The following is a 21,770-nucleotide window of genomic DNA, read 5'->3' on the forward strand; positions in this document are numbered from 1 at the left end:
AGAGAAGGTACTGTAGGGTACACAACAACCCCCTCTACTTTTTAATCAAAGCTGAGACTGAACAGCTCCAACTCCCTTACCTTCTGCTATATGGTATCTACTATCTATTACCATAGAGCGGTCCTCCGTCAGGGTCATGTCGTAGTCACTGAGCGCCACAACAAACAGCACGGCCCGGACACAGTCAAAGTAGCTGAGCCACTTCCTCCTCTTGGTCCGCTGGCCGCCCACATCATACATCCTGTAGGCAGACAGACAACTTTATTCACAACTTAGAGACATGAGGTGACAAAGCAAATTAACAGGCTACAGCTTCTGGTGTCAATCATTTAATTTCCAAAGACTTGTAAAATATGTACATCACCCTCCACGGGGGATATTGTAAGTTTGGAGGTTGAAAAGGTTGAAAGCACTGAAGCAAAACACCATAAATAGTGTATCTGTGGACAGACTTCATGTAACTGATGTAAAGCTGAAGAAAGATTTGACAGATTGGTACAGTCACTTGGGGAGAGAGTTATTGGCAGCAGTGGCCAGATGCAACATGTGGTAAGAAAAACAATATTTATTTAATGTCGTTGTTAACAGAACTTCAATTTCACTAATTATATCCTGTGTCATCTTGAAATGTGATCAACATCAATGAAGCAAAATAACTTAGAGATCCATTCAAATGCATGAAAATAGTTCAGAATGTTGAACATAATTGACTGGAAAAATAAACAACTTCACACCCGCCCATCACAAATGTTTCCAGCTTCCACATTTCATTGATTTGTCCTTCTGTCCACACAAGGTGTCAGGCACAAGGGAAATGAGTTCCAAAATCAATGGGATTCTGGAAGACGCTGTCGTACACGTCAATCCAAAGCATCCCAAACATGCTCAATGGATGACATGTCTGGTGAGTATGCAGGCCACGGAAGAAGTGGGACATTTCTCATCTTCCAGGAATTGTGTACAGATGCTTGTGACATGGGGCTGTGCATTATCATGCTGAAACATGAGGTGGAGTTTATGGCAAGACAATATCAGGATCTCGTCACAGTATCTCTGTACATTCAAATGCCATCAATAAAATGCAATTGTGTGTTCGTTATCCGTAGCTTACGTCTGTCCATACCATAAACCCACCACCACCATAGGGCACTATTCACAACGATGACATCAGCAAACCGCTCGCCCACATGACGCCATATATTTGGTCTGCGGTTGTGAGGCTGGCTGGACGTACTGCCAAATTATCTAAAATGATGTTGGAGGCAGCTTATGGAAGAGAAATGAACATTGAATTCTCTGACAACAGCTCTGGGTGGACATTCCTGCAGTGAGCATGCCAATTGCACCCTTCCTCAAACGTTGAGACATCTGTGGAATTGAATTGAGACAAAACCGTACATTTTAAAGTGGCCTTTTATTGTCCCCAGCACAAGGTGGACCTGTGTAATGATTATTCTCTTTAATCAGCTTCTTGATATGCCACACCTGTCAGGTGGATGGATTATTTTGGCAAAGGAGAAACGCTCACTAACAGGGATGTAAACAAATATGTGCACTCAATGAGAAAGAAGCTTTTTGTGCATATGGAACATTTCTGTAATCTATTTTTGTTCAGAGTATATTACACCCAGTGACACCAGCAAACACTGGAGCACAGGAATAGGCCTACTGTACTCCAGTCTCTAGGGATGAACAACAAGATAGTAGCAGTCTGGTCCCTTATTGTACGTGCTGTAACCAACAACTGAGGATTGTCTAAAGCACAGAGTAGGAGTAGAGCATTCTGGGTAAAACATTTAAACTCTCGAACTGGAAAAGTAGTATTCCATGTTGAATCCCTGTGAAGCTCAGGGTCTTGGTGGCACAGGTCATTGTGATAGTGACCAACCTGCATCTGACGGTCGCCAGGAGTGTGATTACACTACCCTTGTCAGATAAACTTACGTCGTGTCTCTGGGGTCACATTTTGTTTTAAAACCGGGCAGCGCAAAGACAGCCTGGTCCCATACGGCATACAGCCTGGTCCCATACGGCATACAGCCTGGTCCCATACGGCATACAGCCTGGTCCCATACGGCATACAGCCTGGTCCCATACGGCATACAACTCTTCCATAGGTGTCATGTCATACAATGAACAAACACACAACACAGAGAGGAGTTAGCTAATTACTGGACTACCAGGCTACAGCAGCAATCCCTGAGATAAGTCATTGAGGTAGAGTATTTTTGGAACCATTACAAGACTGCTACATGACTGGGTCTCTGATACACATTCATAAAAGTTTTGCTTGTCGTGATGAGAAAAAAATAAAAGTTGACATTTAATGTTGCTGAAGTTCTGTTTCACAACCAACTGTATCCACGTCTAATACCTGGTAGTGTCATTGATCATGGTTCTACGTGGAATACACAAGAGTGGAGCTGAAGCATGAGGACATGACGTGTTCAGAAGGCTGGAGCACAGCACAAGGAGAATCAGCACAAGGAGAATCAGCACAAGGAGAATCAGCACAAGGAGAATCAGCACAAGGAGAATCAGCAAGGGGTCAGCACAAGGAGAATCAGCACAAGGAGAATCTGCACAAGGAGAATCAGCACAAGGAGATTAGGAGGAAACCTCTTGCTATTCCTTCTCTCAGAAGCGCAGAGAGAGCGAGCGCATGAGCGAGGGACATCAATATCTCACAGGTCTGATTAATTCCTCAGTATGCCGCCTCCCTTGCAGCTGTGAGGGGGTGTCTGCTAGCACTCCTCAGGGACCCTCGCTAAGTCGTGAGAAGGGCCAGATGGGGCCACCATGGGACATTAGAGCCCAGAGAGTAGGGAAATCAGCAGGGCTGGTTTATAACCCAACCCCTTCCCACCCTGGAGATCAGCATGCTCCTTTTGTGTACCAAGACACTTTGGGAAAAGTGCAGTCCAACAAATGATTCTGATAATCAGAAGGCATACTCAACTGTTTACTACACTGAAACATACATTTGTTTTTCAGTCAAACAGAAGCCCCGCTCTTGGTTTGCTATAAAGCTGAAGGATAGAGGTGGTGAAATGTAACCACTCAAGTTCATCGATGGAACTTAAGCTGCACAAATGCATCCCCACGTTTTTGTGAAATAGTTTTACAATGGGCACAGTCATTTTGCAATCGGGGAATAATATTTCACCCCGGCTCTACAGTACTCAGTACAATGGCAAACTCCACCTTCACTGCCCACGTAGTTTGGTTCCCCTGGCTATTATTCACATGTGAAACATTTGGCCACATTCATCATTCAATAAGACCAATTGAATAAAAACATTTGACTGGGAAGTTAGAGGCATTGATATTGCATGGAGATTTCAAGAAAAGTCATGCAGATGTAAGGAGATTTGATTTAAACGCATACATTTCATTATGGAAGAAATTAAACCGAGGGGGGTTTGGAAATTAGGGGGTTGATTTAAAACGCATACATTTCATTATTGAAGAAATTAAACCGAGGGGGGTTTGGAAATTAGGGGGTTGATTTAAAACGCATACATTTCATTATGGAAGAAATTAGGGGTTGATTTAAACGCATACATTTCATTATGGAAGAAATTAAACCGAGGGGGGTTTGGAAAAGTAAAAAGAAATACATGGTTCCATAGAAACACAAAACTAAAACTCTATTAGCATCATATAAACTAGAATATTACCAATAGAGTACAACAATTCCTTAATTTTCTTAACTGCCTTCATCCATTTATGCAATTTTGTGCCCTTTGTCCATGGCATCACATTGTGGGAACAAAGTTATATGGCTGCGGTATGATTCACAAAGTTTCACCCACCCCTCCATGTCACAGCAAGCCAAGCCAAGCCAAAAAAGAACAAAGATTAATTCATGGCTCTGAGGAAGGTGTCTGACAAGCCAAATGTCTTAATTTCTGTTTGCCCCTGTAGTACATATTAAAATCACGGTAGACATCCGAGTGATCCTTTTATTTTTCTAGGAATAGTCACGTCATGCCCAACGGTCATTTTTGTAGTCACACTGTGGTGGAGCACGTCTGGGTACGCTTGCAGTTATGAATTCAAGCCTCTGGAAAACAGGACTGCATGTTGGGAAAGTGGTTCCCATCGGTTAGAACTAGAATACATGACATTCTCTTATGACGTGATAGTGATTCACCGACAATCTTCCTGCACAGTTCTCCTCTCTGCGCATCAGGAGACCAAGAAGCCAGAAAAACTGACTTGTCTGAAGCCATTTTTACAATCACACACAGCTGAAACACCAGACTTACAGAGGCTTTTTATACACATACATGAGGCGAAGAGGGGACATCGTCTTGATACTACAACAGTTTACTAGAATGAGTCAATACAGAATATTCTATTGGTTTGAGATGAAGCACTATGGACATTCATAATAATGCTAATTTGAAAATGGTCATACTCAAGGAACCATAAGATGACGATCACCAGAGGAAGTTGGCAAGCAGAATTATTTTTTAAATATCACCCCGTCGCCTGTAATCATGTAGTGTTGTCAGTATGACACAGACCCGCTCTAAACAGCCATACCACAAACCCATTCACAACACCACCCACAGATATAACACTATGACACTGAACTGAGAATGTATGATCACACAGAATATTTTCTCAAGGTATCAATGGGTGTCATTGTCTTATGACATATGGCATCATTATAACAGAGTTGTTAGTTATACTCTGAAGTAAGACAAAGGTGTACATTTGTTATAAAGAACATATGCAAAATAACATTTAGAAAGCACGATGAATGTATTGAACAAGATTCATGGGTAGATTAATTATGGACTGGTTTAGACAAGGCAATTCTCACATGAGCCAGTGAAAACCATTCCTTACCTGAAAACCATGTGATTGACTGGAAACTGAGTCTCGATGATTCCGGAGGTTCGCACTCTCACCCGCAGGACGTCCGTCTCAGTGGGAATGTATCTGGGAGAGATGATCCGACTTATGTTCTCAAAGAAACTGGGAAAGTCAGATGGAGGAAACGACAGTCAAAGAAACAAAAACAGCTTTAAGACTGTAAATGGTTTAACTGAAGAACATAAATCAGACAATGTTGATTTAAAAAAAAAACCAACATGATGAATTATGTTCAAAATTGTATTTTATTGATGCATTAATCAGTGCATAACGGAGTAAAAATAAAATTACTACATTGAGATTACACTCCAAATGTTTGCAGTCACTTAGAAATGTCCTTGTTTATGATAGAAAAGCTCAACTGGCAGCTTCATTAAATAGTACCCTCAAAACACCAGTCTCAACATCAACAGTGAAGAGGCGACTCCAGGATGCTGGCCTTCTAGGCAAAGTTCCTTCTCAAACAAGACACTAATGTACTTGTCCTCTTGCTCAGTTGTGCACCGGTGCCTCCCAATCCTCTTTTGCTGTTCTGTGAAGGGAGTAGTACGCAGCGTTGTACAATATCTTCAGTTTCTCGCATGGAATAGCCTTCATTTCTCAGAACAAGAATAGACTGACGAGTTCCCAAGTAAGTCAGTCTTTGTTTCTGGCCATTTTGAGCCTGTACTCAAACCCACAAATGCTGATGCTCCAGATACTCTAGTCTAAAGAAGGCCAGTTTAATTGCTTCTTTAAAATCAGAACAGTTTTCACCTGTGCTAACATAATTGCAAAAGGGTTTAATGATCAATTAGCCTTTTAAAATTAGAAACTCTGATTAATTAACACAACGTGCCATTGGAACACAGTGATGGTTTCTGATAATGGGCCTCTCTACGCCTATGTAGATATTCCATTTAAAAAATCTGCTGTTTCCAGCTACAATAGTCATTTACAACATTAAAAATGTTTACACTGTATTTTGATCAATTTGATGTTTTAAATTGACCAAAAAAAAGTACTTTTCTTTCAAAAACAAGGACATTTCTAAGTGACCCCAAACCTTTGAAAGGTAGTGTATGTAAAAATGTTGAGTTGTATGAGTATATGGTCTCCGAGGCAGTTTAATGAGTAACTTGTACTGAGCGACAGAGACAGAGATGGGAAAGAAATAACTAAATTAAGCAGTCATTTGGGAGTGTGGGAGATCAGAGGACAGTCCAAGTGGTTAGCTAGGTGGGATCCACCACCAGAGGCCAGTCCACCAAGTGGCTAGCTAGGTGGGATCCACCACCAGAGGACAGTCCACCAAGTGGCTAGCTAGGTGGGATCCACCACCAGAGGACAGTCCAAGTGGTTAGCTAGGTGGGATCCACCACCAGAGGACAGTCCACCAAGTGGCTAGCTAGGTGGGATCCACCACCAGAGGACAGTCCACCAAGTGGCTAGCTAGGTGGGATCCACCACCAGAGGACAGTCCACCAAGTGGCTAGCTAGGTGGGATCCACCACCAGAGGCCAGTCCACCAAGTGGCTAGCTAGGTGGGATCCACCACCAGAGGCCAGTCCACCAAGTGGCTAGCTAGGTGGGATCCACCACCAGAGGACAGTCCAAGTGGCTAGCTAGGTGGGATCCACCACCAGAGGACAGTCCACCAAGTGGCTAGCTAGGTGGGATCCACCACCAGAGGACAGTCCACCAAGTGGCTAGCTAGGTGGGATCCACCACCAGAGGACAGTCCACCAAGTGGCTAGCTAGGTGGGATCCACCACCAGAAGACAGTCCACCAAGTGGCTAGCTAGGTGGGATCCACCACCAGAGGACAGTCCACCAAGTGGCTAGCAAGGTGGGATCCACCACCAGAGGACAGTCCACCAAGTGGCTAGCTAGGTGGGATCCACCACCAGAGGACAGTCCACCAAGTGGCTAGCTAGGTGGGATCCACCACCAGAGGACCAGCATTCTAATCTAGGTGATCAGACAAACGTCCACACAAAAATAATTCTGTGAGAGATGCTTTGTGTTGAACGTGTTCATGGAAAACTTACTTCATCTGTAGGATCCACAGGGACTTGAGTCAGAAGATGTCCATAGTGATAAGGGATCGTCAAAAACATCCAAAACTGTGATGGTGTTAAAACACACCAAGCCTTAAGGAAATGACCAGTCTTTACAATTATAAAGCATGTTCCGTGTCAACACACCTTCACTCATTGTATGCAAATCAGGTTCATGAGCCATCATATCAACGCAAGCTTCTTACTGGAATACTTTGAAGGTATAACGTCATAGCTGTGTTACCATAGTCTGACTGTTTCAGCAGAGCTCTAAAAGCAAAGTCCTTTCCATAAGAGAGAAAACTCATCATTAGAACACGTCCAAACAACAAGTCACTTCTCATGCCACAATAAACAGGTACAGACAACCATTAGAAGAGAAAGGCCAAATGAGTAGTGTTGATCTAAGGGGGAGGAATAACATGACATATTGGAGCTGACCTTTTGATCACACAGCAATTAGCACTTTTCACAAAGCAACACACACAAGCTAGCGCAGTAGAGAATGTCACGAAGCGCTGTAAAGTGATACCTCCAGGGTGAGACGGAGAGGTTCCCGCCAACCACCTTCCTACCCACCCACGCTGTACTACACCTCCACGAGCCAGGCATTCCGGTCCAGTCTCATTGTGTCACCCACCAAGGATGCACACCCACCCCCTCCCTCCATTCCTTCTGCCCTCACACCACCCCCTCCCTCCCTCCCTTCTGCCCTCACACCCACCCCTCCCTCCATCCATTCCTTCTGCCCTCACACCCACCCCCTCCCTCCATCCATTCCTTCTGCCCTCACACCCACCCCTCCCTCCATTCCTTCTGCCCCTCACACCCACCCCCTCCCTCCATTCCTTCTGCCCTCACACCCACCCCCTCCCTCCATTCCTTCTGCCCTCACACCCAGGTGGGTTCCCCCTCCCTCCATTCCTTCTGCTAGGTCACATCCACCCCCTCCCTCCATTCCTTCTGCCCTCCACCACCCCCTCCCTCCATTCCTTCTGCCCTCCACCCCAGAGGACCCTCCATTCCTTCTGCCCTCACACCCACCCCATCCATTCCTTCTGCCCTCACACCCAGTCCCCTCCCTCCTGCCCTCACACCCTCCCCGAATGCAGCACTCCCTACATGGCACTGGTGATTTTGAGTTGTGGCCAACAGGCCCTGGGTTGTGCAGGGGCTATTCCATTGGTTCTATTGCCCAGGACAAGTTCAATTGAGTGCAGCTAAAGTATTCAAAAGAAAATAAATACCATTTCAACCCAGGTCTGGCGGCCATGAAGTCCACGTCAAACTGTCCGGCATGCCATAGTGGCATGTCAGTGGGCCACGGAGGCCCACACTACAGGGACGGGAGCTCCAGGCAGGCTCAGCTGCAGTGGGGGGGCGGCTGTCAAACAGGACACCAAGCCTGGGTACGGTCATGACACCCACACCCCCCTGCTATCCTCTGCTGGGCTGCTGTCTTGAAGGATCAGGAGTTTGGAAGCAGAGCTTCAAAGTGATGGGGATGGACTGTACAAGCAGAGATCTTTTCAGCTTGGGTTGGCAGTGTTTACAGAAGCCAACAGTTCCAGTTCCTCAGCCTCCTCTAAAAACCCAGTGGAACAGTAAAGAACTACAGGTCAGGACAGTTGATTCAGACCTGCTCATTTCTGTAACAAAAGAAACAGGTCTGTATGAAAAAAAAAGTTGTCTTTTCTACATGTAAGCTGTCAGGTATAACCTCTTGGACAGTCTCAATCCTTAAAACGGTTTCCTCTCCTCAATACCTTTCCTGTCACAATACTCTAGAATGGCTTCCTCTCCTCATCACCTTCCCTTCATGACTACCAGTGAGTGAAAGGACAGGAAAGGTTTCCATTATATTGCTTTCACCTGAAATGACCTGTGAGATCAGTGATCGGCAGAGGAGAGAAGACCAGAAAAAAAACTTTGAGCCTTTGAGTCCATCAGTTCAGTCAATCATAATTTCCTCCCTTCACATCCAGAGGAAGTCAAAGTGTGTCACGACCGTCTGATCTGCCAATTCATGTGGAAGAGATCAATTAGAACAGGTGGTCTAACAGAGACAGGGGACAGACAGGGGAGAGAGCTGGGACAGAGGTAATCCTCTCCTTAGTCATATCAAGGGTGTCTGAAATGGAACCCTAAACCCTAGTGACTACAGGGTTCTGATCTAAAAGTGGTGCACTCTAAAGGGAATAGGGTACTGTCATGACGTTGGCCTCTTTGGGTATAGCAACTCCATCCCCCTCTACCTGCCTCCTTCAACTAGGCTGCTGTGGTCAGAGGTCGTACATTCCTGAGAAGACCTCATGGACACAGTTATAGAGTCGTTTTCATGGAGACAAAGGAAATCCTTCCACCTCACAGAACTTGAGGTACGAACCAATTTCATGTACCGGAGAAAGTGTAAAAGATCGGTGAAGAATCCAGCTACGAACTGGTCCGTTTGTCACAACTTGGGGAAGCTCATGGGAGACGGTGTGGCTACATTACCATAACGCTGTTTATATAATAGCCTCATATATGAGGTTTACATCTAATTGTTGTATAAGATGAATGAGTGAGTATGATACTGTTTGTATAATTGTGGACTGTTTAATGAAGAAAAATACAATTGCCTTTTGATTTGAACTCAAATCAGAGGACCGCCCCTGAGCCCAGTTAGGGTCAGACATCCTGGGACAGCCCCTTTTCTGCCTTTCCGGATAAAACCCACATTTGAGAAATTATCAGCAGATCATGTTTCTCTCAATCACAGGAGTACAAAGGTTGTAGATCATTGCTGAATCTTTTAACCATACGTGGTTAAACTCTTAGACTATTGATACCGACAGAATGAGAACAAGTCTTTGATAGTAATTACTAGTCTGCAGCTAGGAATTCAGTATCATTGAACGCGAAGAACGACAACTGCCGAAACATCCATTCTATAACGAATGTCACTTTGAACTATCCCCTCTAAACAAGACAGAGAGAGGGAGAGAGACGGACAATTCAACGAAAGACAAACTTTTCACCAGCGATCCAGATGACACACTGATCGTAAATATAAATATTCATTGCAATTGTTCCCGAATGAGTGAGCGTTCAGGTGTAAAGGATTAGCATTTCAATTGTTATAGTTATCACTTTGTAGTGACTTCTTAGTCGACCCTCACTTCCCCTTTTTTACCCCACTTCCCCTTTGTGTCTAACAAGCCACCCTGCCGGTTTAGCCCATTAGGGCGCATTTTCCTATTTACCTTCTTTGTTTGTTTATGCATTTCTGTGAAGTACTTAGTAATAAATAAATGATTTAAGACAATTGATGTATGGATGACTTATGGTGAAGACTGGGTTTGTGCAGATAACCAACAATTTACGACATTTGGAATGAGACTAACGTGAGGTAAAGTAAATAATTCATTAATTCGAAGACTAATTGATCAGATAAAATATCTGAAAAGTTATTTTAGGAAATTATAACTTTGTAATCTGAATATTTTTCCTTGGTGCCCCGACTTCCTAGTTAATTAGTTACAGTGGGGCAAAAAAGTATTTAGTCAGCCACCAATTGTGCAAGTTCTTCCACTTAAAAAGATGAGAGGCCTGTAATTTTCATCATAGGTACACTTCAACTATGACAGACAAAATAAGAAAAAAAAATGAGTGAACCCCGGTGTCCTGGCTAAATTTACAATCTGGCCCTCATTCTATCATGGCCACCTAATCATCCCAAGCTTCCAATTGGGATGATTCATTTCCCCCCTTCTCTCCCATGTAACTATTCCCCAGATCATTGCTGTAAATGAGAATGTTCAGTCAACTTACCTGGTAAAATAAGGGCACATTATATTAAATAGATTTATTATCAAATAAAACTCACAACATCAGTATGAAACATAACTAAAGAGAGCAGAATGCTACTGCCGTTAACCCAAACCCACATCATCATAATCCACACTTCACTTGAACAACACCCCATTCAGCAAAGGTAATGTCCCTGAAAACAAGGCATAAAGAGGCACTAAATTGAGATTTGATGACACTTGAAACAAAATGTCGTAAAAACCCGCCGCGCTTCACATGAAGCGCCAAATTGCGTCCTCCCCAAGGACGTGGTGCCATGTCCCATCATATCACATGCTTAGAAACACCGCTGATCAACCCCCACAAGAGAGGATGTGTGTCTATGACACCAGAACAACAATAAAATAACTATTCTGAGCATGACCTCAGTTCAGGGCAGGGGCCTGTTTTAGGAACATGTAAAACGCACACATACCTCCAACTACAGAGAATGACGCCATGGTGTTTAAGTAGCCATCTACATAAGCAGTCTAATATACAGGAGTATATTCAAAAAGAGGACAAATCGAGAATAAACTGGTGCAGATTATATTGGAGCTGGGTAACGCCGCAATACACGTGGATCCACCGCCAACCCCTCTGGCTGGCAAACCCATACATAGCCCTCTAATGCCACCTTACCCATACATAGCCCCCTAATGCCACCTTACCCATACATAGCCCCCTAATGCCACCTTACCCATACATAGCCCCCTGATACCACCTTACCCATACATAGCCCTCTAATGCCACCTTACCCATACATAGCCCCCTGATACCACCTTACCCATACATAGCCCTCTAATGCCACCTTACCCATACATAGCCCCCTAATGCCACCTTACCCATACATAGCCCCCTGATACCACCTTACCCATACATAGCCCTCTAATGCCACCTTACCCATACATAGCCCCCTAATGCCACCTTACCCATACATAGCCCCCTAATGCCACCTTACCCATACATAGCCCCCTGATACCACCTTACCCATACATAGCCCTCTAATGCCACCTTACCCATACATAGCCCCTAATGCCACCTTACCCATAACATAGCCCCTAATGCCACCTTACCCATACATAGCCCCTGATACCACCTTACCCATACATAGCCCTCTAATGCCACCTTACCCATACATAGCCCCAAATACCACCTTACCCATACATAGCCCCCCCTAATGCCACCTTACCCATACATAGCCCCTGATACCACCTTACCCATACATAGCCCCTAATGCCACCTTACCCATACATAGCCCCCCCCTGATACCACCTTACCCATACATAGCCCCCTAATGCCACCTTACCCATACATAGTCCTCTAATGCAACCTTACCCATACATAGCCCCCTAATGCCACCTTACCCATACATAGCCCCCTAATGCCACCATAGCCCTCTAATGCCTCCTTACCCATACATAGACCCCTAATGCCACCTTACCCATACATAGCCCCCTAATGCCACCTTACCCATACATAGCCCCCTGATGCCACCTTACCCATACATAGTCCCCTAATGCCACCATAGCCCTCTAATGCCACCTTACCCATACATAGTCCTCTAATGCCACCTTACCCATACATAGCCCTCTAATGCCTCCTTACCCATACATAGCCCTCTGATGCCACCTTACCCATACATAGCCCTCTAATGCCACCTTACCCATACATAGCCCTCTAATGCCACCTTACCCATACATAGCCCTCTAATGCCTCCTTACCCATACATAGTCCTCTAATGCAACCTTACCCATACATAGCCCTCTAATGCCACCTCACCCATACATAGCCCCCTGATGCCACCTTACCCATACATAGTCCTCTAATGCAACCTTACCCATACATAGCCCTCTAATGCCACCCATACATAGCCCTCTAATGCCACCTTACCCATACATAGTCCTCTAATGCCACCTTACCCATACATAGTCCTCTAATGCCACCTTACCCATACATAGCCCTCTAATGCCACCTTACCCATACATAGCCCTCTAATGCCACCTTACCCATACATAGCCCTCTAATGCCACCTTACCCATACATAGCCCTCTAATGCCACCTTACCCATACATAGCCCTCTAATGCCACCTTACCCATACATAGCCCCCTAATGCCACCTCACCCATACATAGCCCCTGATGCCACCTTACCCATACATAGCCCCCTAATGCCACCTTACCCATACATAGCCCTCTAATGCCACCTTACCCATACATAGCCCCCTGATGCCACCTTACCCATACATAGCCCCCTGATGCCACCTTACCCATACATAGCCCCCTAATGCCACCTTACCCATACATAGTCCTCTAATGCAACCTTACCCATACATAGCCCTCTAATGCCACCTTACCCATACATAGCCCCCTGATGCCACCTTACCCATACATAGTCCTCTAATGCAACCTTACCCATACATAGCCCCCTAATGCCACCTTACCCATACATAGCCCCCTAATGCCACCATAGCCCTCTAATGCCTCCTTACCCATACATAGCCCTCTGATGCCACCTTACCCATACATAGTCCTCTAATGCCTCCATACCCATACATAGCCCTCTAATGCCTCCTTACCCATACATAGTCCTCTAATGCCTCCTTACCCATACATAGCCCTCTAATGCCACCTTACCCATACATAGTCCTCTAATGCCTCCTTACCCATACATAGCCCTCTAATGCCTCCTTACCCATACATAGCCCTCTGATGCCACCTTACCCATACATAGCCCTCTAATGCCACCTTACCCATACATAGTCCTCTAATGCCACCTTACTGACAACTGCCCCCCAGGTGGTGGGTAAAGTAAAGCTGAATTGCTGTGAAGCAGAACACTTGGCCGCTGCTTAGTTCATAACGCAGACAGTCAGGAGTCTTTTAACCAATTATCCCAATCACAACACGCCAGTTATCATCTCCTCACTTGCTCACTAGACACACAAGCATTTCAAACTTAATTCTCATGTCTTTTTTTCCCCATGTCCTTTTTTTAACCAACCACGTTTACAAAGATATTCCGCAGGCATGACATTATAATGAAGGACCAATTAAAAATGTCAATTCAGCAAAATGTCAGGAGAATCATTTCCTGTGACGGATGTATTTTTTGCTACAATCCCATTATGTGTATAATCGACAAGGAAGTAAGCAAAGGCTTCCCTTGTAAGACCTGGGAGGATCCACACGGTCCAGTCAGTCTGAATGAGGTGGGACGGCGCAGATAGAACACACGTCACGACACCAGTAGCACGGTTCTTGATTTTCCATGGCAAAGAAGAAAAGCAGCCACGAGACCTGCTTTAAGAACCTGCTTTATGTCATATGCTTTCTGCTATACCTTCAATTATAGGATGCGAGTGACGACAGTGAAAAAGACAACACTGCCCCTACCTCGCTCTCCAACAGAGGTTGATTCAAATATAAATTGATATCAAAACGCAGCATTTCTATCAACTTCCACTGTTTCATCATGAAATTCAGGGCGCTCCGTATGTTGTTTCCTTGCCATGCTCATACTTCAGAGAACTGTGATACTGAGTACAGTGAGTTCTTACTTCCGGGTTGGAGCGAGCGGTCACATCTGCACTCGGTCCGCAGGTAGTATTACATTTCATTACATTTCATTATAGTACAACGGTTTGATTTGTCTAATCTTAGCAATTTCTTCTTAGCTAGCTACATAGCCGTCTTTGTATCATAGATAATTGCGTAATTATCGTATTTCGTCGTCCTAACGCAGTCTACACTGCCCTGCAGCTAGCCAGCTAGCTAACGTCCACCGTTAGCTAGTCCACCGTCTACCGATTAGCAGCACAACTATTACACTCAACTGAACGACTTGATTAGTGTAGTGTTAGCTAGCTACATAGTTGTCTTTGCTGTCTTCGTATCCAAGATAATTGTGTAGTTTAGAGTGTGTAGTTTTAGAGTGATTATCTTAATTTACCGAGGTTAGCTAGCCAGCCATTTGTCGTCCTTAACGTAGGAGACACTGCTAGCTAGCCAACAGCTAGCCAACGTCTACCGAACAGAACTTCCGCACTCAACAATCCGGTCGCATTTCGCTTCGCTCCACAGGTAGTATCACATTTTTCATTTCATTTCATTACAGTACAACGGCTTGATTTGTTTGATCGTAGCTAGCTACATAGCTAGCTACATAGCCGTCTTTGTATCAAAGATAATTGTGTAGTCTTGAGCGATTTCCTAGGTTAGCTAGCCAGCTATTGTCGTTCTTTTAACGCAACGTAATGTAATCAACACTGCTAGCTAGTCAGCTAGCCCCGAATAGCAGCACAGTAGCACAGTAGAAACTATTACACTCAACGGAACGACTTGATTAGTGTAGTGTCAACAACGCAGACACTGCCAGCTAGCCTACATAGTCAACAACGCAGCCTCTGCCAGCTAGCCTACTTCAAGCAGTACTGTATCATTTTAATCATTTTAGTCAATAAGATTCTTGCTACGTAAGCTTAACTTTCTGAACACTCGAGACGTGTAGTCCACTTGTCATTCCAATCTCCTTTGCATTAGCGTAGCCTCTTGTGTAGCCTGTCAACTATGTGTCTGTCTATCCCTGTTCTCTCCTCTCTGCACAGACCATACAAACGCTCCACACCGAGTGGCCGCGGCCACCCTAATCTGGTGGTCCCAGCGCGCACGACCCACGTGGAGTTCCAGGTCTCCGGAACTGCTGATCTGCGGCCAACAAGGCAGAGTTCATCTCAGCCTATGCCTCCCTCCAGTCCCTCGACTTCTTGGCACTGACGGAAACATGGATCACAACAGACAACACTGCTACTCCTACTGCTCTCTCTTCGTCTGCCCACGTGTTCTCGCACACCCAGAGAGCTTCTGGTCAGCGGGGTGGTGGCACCGGGATCCTCATCTCTCCCAAGTGGTCATTCTCTCTTTCTCCCGTTACCCATCTGTCTATCGCCTCCTTTGAATTCCATGCTGTCACAGTTACCAGCCCTTTCAAGCTTAACATCCTTATCATTTATCGCTGTTCTTCCACTAACCTCATTGCAACTCCCCTCCAAGTCTCCGACCACTACCTTGTATCCTTTTCCCTCTCGCTCTCATCCAACACTATACACACTGCCCCTACTCGGATGGTATCGCGCCGTCCCAACCTTCGCTCTCTCTCCCCCGCTACTCTCTCCTCTTCCATCCTATCATCTCTTCCCTCTGCTCAAACCTTCTCCAACCTATCTCCTGATTCTGCCTCCTCAACCCTCCTCTCCTCCCTTTCTGCATCCTTTGACTCTCTATGTCCCCTATCCTTCAGGCCGGCTCGGTCCTCCCCTCCCGCTCCATGGCTCGACGACTCATTGCGAGCTCACAGAACAGGGCTCCGGGCAGCCGAGCGGAAATGGAGGAAAACTCGCCTCCCTGCGGACCTGACATCCTTTCACTCCCTCATCTCTACATTTTCCTCTTCTCTCTCTGCTGCTAAAGCCACTTTCTACCACTCTAAATTCCAAGCATCTGCCTCTAACCCTAGGAAGCTCTTTGCAACCTTCTCCTCCCTCCTGAATCCTCCTCCCCTCCCCCCTCCTCCCTCTCTGCAGATGACTTCGTCAACCATTTTGAAAAGGTCGACGACATCCGATCCTCGTTTGCTAAGTCAAACGACACCGCTGGTTCTGCTCACACTGCCCTACCCTGTGCTCTGACCTCTTTCTCCCCTCTCTCTCCAGATGAAATCTCGCGTCTTGTGACGGCCGGCCGCCCAACAACCTGCCCGCTTGACCCTATCCCCTCCTCTCTTCTCCAGACCATTTCCGGAGACCTTCTCCCTTACCTCACCTCGCTCATCAACTCATCCCTGACCGCTGGCTACGTCCCTTCCGTCTTCAAGAGAGCGAGAGTTGCACCCCTTCTGAAAAAACCTACACTCGATCCCTCCGATGTCAACAACTACAGACCAGTATCCCTTCTTTCTTTTCTCTCAAACTCTTGAACGTGCCGTCCTTGGCCAGCTCTCCCGCTATCTCTCTCAGAATGACCTTCTTGATCCAAATCAGTCAGGTTTCAAGACTAGTCATTCAACTGAGACTGCTCTTCTCTGTATCACGGAGGCGCTCCGCACTGCTAAAGCTAACTCTCTCTCCTCTGCTCTCATCCTTCTAGACCTATCGGCTGCCTTCGATACTGTGAACCATCAGATCCTCCTCTCCACCCTCTCAGAGTTGGGCATCTCCGGCGCGGCCCACGCTTGGATTGCGTCCTACCTGACAGGTACCTCCTACCAGGTGGCGTGGCGAGAATCCGTCTCCACACCACGTGCTCTCACCACTGGTGTCCCCCAGGGCTCTGTTCTAGGCCCTCTCCTATTCTCGCTATACACCAAGTCACTTGGCTCTGTCATAACCTCACATGGTCTCTCCTATCATTGCTATGCAGACGACACACAATTAATCTTCTCCTTTCCCCCTTCTGATGACCAGGTGGCGAATCGCATCTCTGCATGTCTGGCAGACATATCAGTGTGGATGACGGATCACCACCTCAAGCTGAACCTCGGCAAGACGGAGCTGCTCTTCCTCCCGGGGAAGGACTGCCCGTTCCATGATCTCGCCATCACGGTTGACAACTCCATTGTGTCCTCCTCCCAGAGCGCTAAGAACCTTGGCGTGATCCTGGACAACACCCTGTCGTTCCCAACTAACATCAAGGCGGTGGCCCGTTCCTGTAGGTTCATGCTCTACAACATCCGCAGAGTACGGCCCTACCTCACACAGGAAGCGGCGCAGGTCCTAATCCAGGCACTTGTCATCTCCCGTCTGGATTACTGCAACTCGCTGTTGGCTGGGCTCCCTGCCTGTGCCATTAAACCCCTACAACTCATCCAGAACGCCGCAGCCCGTCTGGTGTTCAACCTTCCCAAGTTCTCTCACGTCACCCCGCTCCTCCGCTCTCTCCACTGGCTTCCAGTTGAAGCTCGCATCCGCTACAAGACCATGGTGCTTGCCTACGGAGCTGTGAGGGGAACGGCACCTCAGTACCTCCAGGCTCTGATCAGGCCCTACACCCAAACAAGGGCACTGCGTTCATCCACCTCTGGCCTGCTCGCCTCCCTACCACTGAGGAAGTACAGTTCCCGCTCAGCCCAGTCAAAACTGTTCGCTGCTCTGGCCCCCCAATGGTGGAACAAACTCCCTCACGACGCCAGGACAGCGGAGTCAATCACCACCTTCCGGAGACACCTGAAACCCCACCTCTTTAAGGAATACCTAGGATAGGATAAAGTAATCCCTCTCACCCCCCTTAAAAGATTTAGATGCACTACTGTTCCACTGGATGTCATAAGGTGAATGCACCAATTTGTAAGTCGCTCTGGATAAGAGCGTCTGCTAAATGACTTAAATGTAATGTAAAGTGACAACACTACATGTAAGGTACTCACTAGAGCGCTGAGTCGTTGAGTTGGAACTCGTAGCCCCTGGCAGCTGCAGCTTTCACACCCTGGTCGGCCCAGAGAGCACAGAAAGACAGGGCCACAAACGGCAGCAGCTCCCCGTCCTCCCCGAGACACTGGCCACAGGACAGCACAGAGCGGGCATGGGCCTGCATGGGGACAACAGGAAGAGGGCTTCATGATCACCGATACTCCAGGGCAGTGGTTCCCAAACTTTTTATAGTCCCGTACCCCTTCAAACATCCATCTCCAGCTGCGTACCCCCTCTAGCACCAGGGACAGCGCACCCTCAAAATGTTTTTTTGCCATCATTGTAAGCCTGCCCCCCACACACACACAAAATGATACATTAAAACATAAGAATGAGTGTGAGTTTGTGTCACAACCCGGCTCGTGGGAAGTGACAAACAGCTCTTATAGGACCAGGGAACAAATAATAATCAATAATTTTGCTCTTTATTTAACCAGCTTACATATAAAACCTTATTTGTTCATCAAAAATTGTGAATAACAGGTTAATGAGAAGGGTGTGCTTGAAAGGATGCACATAACTCTGCAATGTTGGGTTGTATTAGAGAGAGTCTCAGTCATAAATAATTTTCCACACACAGTCTGTGCCTGTATTTAGTTCTCATGCTAGTGAGGGCCGAGAAGCCACTCTCACATAGGTACGTGGTTGAAAAGGGCATCAGTGACTTAACAGTGCGATTTGCCAAGGCAGGATACTCTGAGCGCAGCCCTATCCAAACATCTGGCAGTGGCATGTGATTAAAATCCATTTTCACAGAACTGCTTGTTGTAATTTCAATGAGGCTCTCTTGTTCAGTTTATCAGTAAGTGGACTGGAGGCAGGGCATGAAAGTTGTTTGTATCATCCGTATCGTGAAAGTACCTGCGTAATTATTCACCCAACTCACTCAGGTGCTTCGCTATATAACATTTGATAATGTCCGTAAGCTTGAGTTCATTTGCACACAAAAAAAATCACACAATAATGGAAAAGACCTGTGTGTTGTCCTTGTTAATGCAGACAGAGAAGAGCTCCAACTAGTTAATCATAGCCTCAATTTTGTCCCGCACCTTGAATATAGTTGCGGAGTGTCTCTTTAATCCTAGATTCAGATCATTCAGGCGAGAAAAAACATCACCCAGATAGGCCAGTCGTGTGAGAAACTCTTCTTCATGCAAGCGGTCAGACAAGTGTGAACGCACCAATTTGTAAGTCGCTCTGGATAAGAGTGTCTGCTAAATGACTTAAATGTAATGTAATGTTAAATGTAAGTGAAAATTATGGTCAGTAAAGAAAACTTTAAGCTTGTCTCTCAATTTAAAAAACAAGCGTGTCAATACTTTGCCTCTTGATAACCAGCGCACTTCTGTATGTTGTAAAAGTGTTACATGGTCGTCGCCCATATCTTTGAATAGTGCAGAAAATACGAGAGTTCAGGGGCCTTGCTTTAACAAAATTAACCATTTTCACTGTAGTGTCCAAAACACATTTTAAGCTGTCAGGCATTCCCTTGGCAGCAAGAGCCTCTCGGTTGATGGTGCAGTGCACCCAAGTGGCGTCGGGAGCAACTGCTTGCACGAGCGTTACCACTCCACTATGTCTCACTGTCATGGCTTTTGCACCATCAGTACAGATGCCAACATGAGCAGCAGCTACATTTAGCTACATACGACCGTGGAATTCCTGCAAGAGAATAACGGTTAATGTGATTGGATGTTAATTATTTGACTAGGCTACCTGTATTTGACATTGTGTTGTTATTTCGCTGAACAATAGATGGTTTAATTTTATTTTTAGCAGTGAAACGAGGCTAATCAGGCGAGACAAAAAAAGAAAACTCATCCAAATGTATAGACCCCATTGGAAAATATAAATGACTGTTTGAAAATGTGAATAAAAATAAAATGTCAATCACATTTTTATTTGGCATACCCCCGATGGCATTGCTCTAGTTATATGATGAATATGTGCTGTCTTGGGTCTTGTTCATTAGGAAATGAAAGACATATGCTTTTTTAATTTGAGTTTTGCAATGTAAAATGAGTGTTTCTTATTGGACTAGTCCAGGTAGTCCCTCTCGGTTTCAGTCTTTTCTTCCATTTGGTCCTAATGAACAACCCAACTAAATCATAATGACAGATGTAGATGATAAATGCCAGTCCCTGTGTCCACTTGTAGTTATTAGTGAGGTCAAGAAAGATGTGAGGCAAAGAGGCCTTTAAATGTCAATATATGGCTTGTGATCGTGTTAGGGACGTAGCTAGGAGAATACCAGAGCAAGGCTGACATCTAAGCTCTACAGTTTCAAAGAGAAGAAACTATGACCATGGGCAGAGATGTAGGTCTAAAACTGGGCTGACTAGTTACACTGTATGATCCTGTTAGGTCAACATGTGTTAAATGGGGGTACAGAATGTGTTGCATCATTACCAGAGGGTGTGAATAGAGACCATATTTCATCATGTGTGCTGTATCTGTTTGATAGAAGACCACAAATGGTCTTCTGGCTAGTACCCTCTGCTAGTTGTGTTTTATGTATCTGTTTGATAGAAGACCACAAATGGTCTTCTGGCTAGTACCCTCTGCTAGTTGTGGTTTATGTATCTGTTTGATAGAAGACCACAAATGGTCTTCTGGCTAGTACCCTCTGCTAGTTGTGTTTTATGTATCTGTTTGATAGAAGACCACAAATGGTCTTCTGGCTAGTACCCTCTGCTAGTTGTGGTTTATGTATCTGTTGATAGAATACCACAAATGGTCCTGGAGTAAGTTGTGGTTTATGTATCTGTTTGATAGAATACCACAAATGGTCTTCTGGCTAGTACCCTCTGCTAGTTGTGGTTTATGTATCTGTTGCCTGGAGTAACTACGAATTTTAAATTGTCAAATCAAAAGGCACTAACAAGGTGGTCAGTCAGTATGACATGATGCTCCAAGACTAGCTACTAGCTCTTCTCCCTCACCTTGTTCTTCTTGTTGGCCAGATGAATCCTCAGCAGTCCCATGCCGCGCAGCACAAACTTCATGGAGGTCAGGAGGTTATCCAGCACTGCAGCCTGTGAAAGGAGGGAGTTTGAGTTTTATTTCAGTATACATGGCAGCTAAAATATGAAGTGTGAATACATCAAGACAGACAAGTAAATCAATAAATGTTCGCTAATCGAGAAAGTTCAGTAGTCTGATGGAATCACTCATGGAGGGCTCAGTTTAAATACTTTGGATGGTGAGCCAGAGAGGGAGGGAGAGAGAGGGGTGACTATTGAGCACTGGGCTGGGCTATTCTTCACAACACTGCAGATAGAATAGGGAATCATTATTTTTTTTTGTTCTACCAGACAGATATTCATGCCTGTTCTATGTGAATGTAAAATGTTCAATAACGTAACACCCACCTTTACAGACCCCTAGCCAAGGACTGTACACAGTAAAAAAAACATGGTTTGAACAGTATACAGCTACCATTAACCACACCTAAGCTCTTCTACCTCCATGGTCTGATTGGGAGGAGGTAGAATCACCTTTCCCAAACCCCAGCTCCCATACATCCAGACACAACAACTCCCTCCCTAATC

At 45.5% G+C, this 21,770-nt stretch overlaps 1 protein-coding gene across 3 annotated transcripts in view; it reads right to left on the reverse strand.

Annotated features, from left to right (window-relative positions):
- The window catches only part of LOC115115147 (guanine nucleotide-binding protein G(o) subunit alpha-like), a 37,460-nt gene that overhangs the window by 11,267 nt on the left and 4,423 nt on the right, over positions 1 to 21,770 (reverse strand). For all 3 annotated transcript variants that reach the window (XM_065010644.1, XM_065010646.1, XM_065010645.1), the window contains 4 exons: positions 21,162 to 21,254; positions 18,177 to 18,337; positions 4,861 to 4,989; positions 112 to 241 (listed from right to left, as the gene is read on the reverse strand). In XM_065010644.1, the coding sequence (XP_064866716.1) occupies positions 112 to 241; positions 4,861 to 4,989; positions 18,177 to 18,337; positions 21,162 to 21,254 (513 nt within the window). The remainder of the gene's footprint in view (positions 1 to 111; positions 242 to 4,860; positions 4,990 to 18,176; positions 18,338 to 21,161; positions 21,255 to 21,770) is intronic.

Source organism: Oncorhynchus nerka, linkage group LG26, assembly GCF_034236695.1.
Source record: "Oncorhynchus nerka isolate Pitt River linkage group LG26, Oner_Uvic_2.0, whole genome shotgun sequence".
In the NCBI taxonomy this organism is placed as follows: Eukaryota; Metazoa; Chordata; class Actinopteri; order Salmoniformes; family Salmonidae; genus Oncorhynchus; species Oncorhynchus nerka.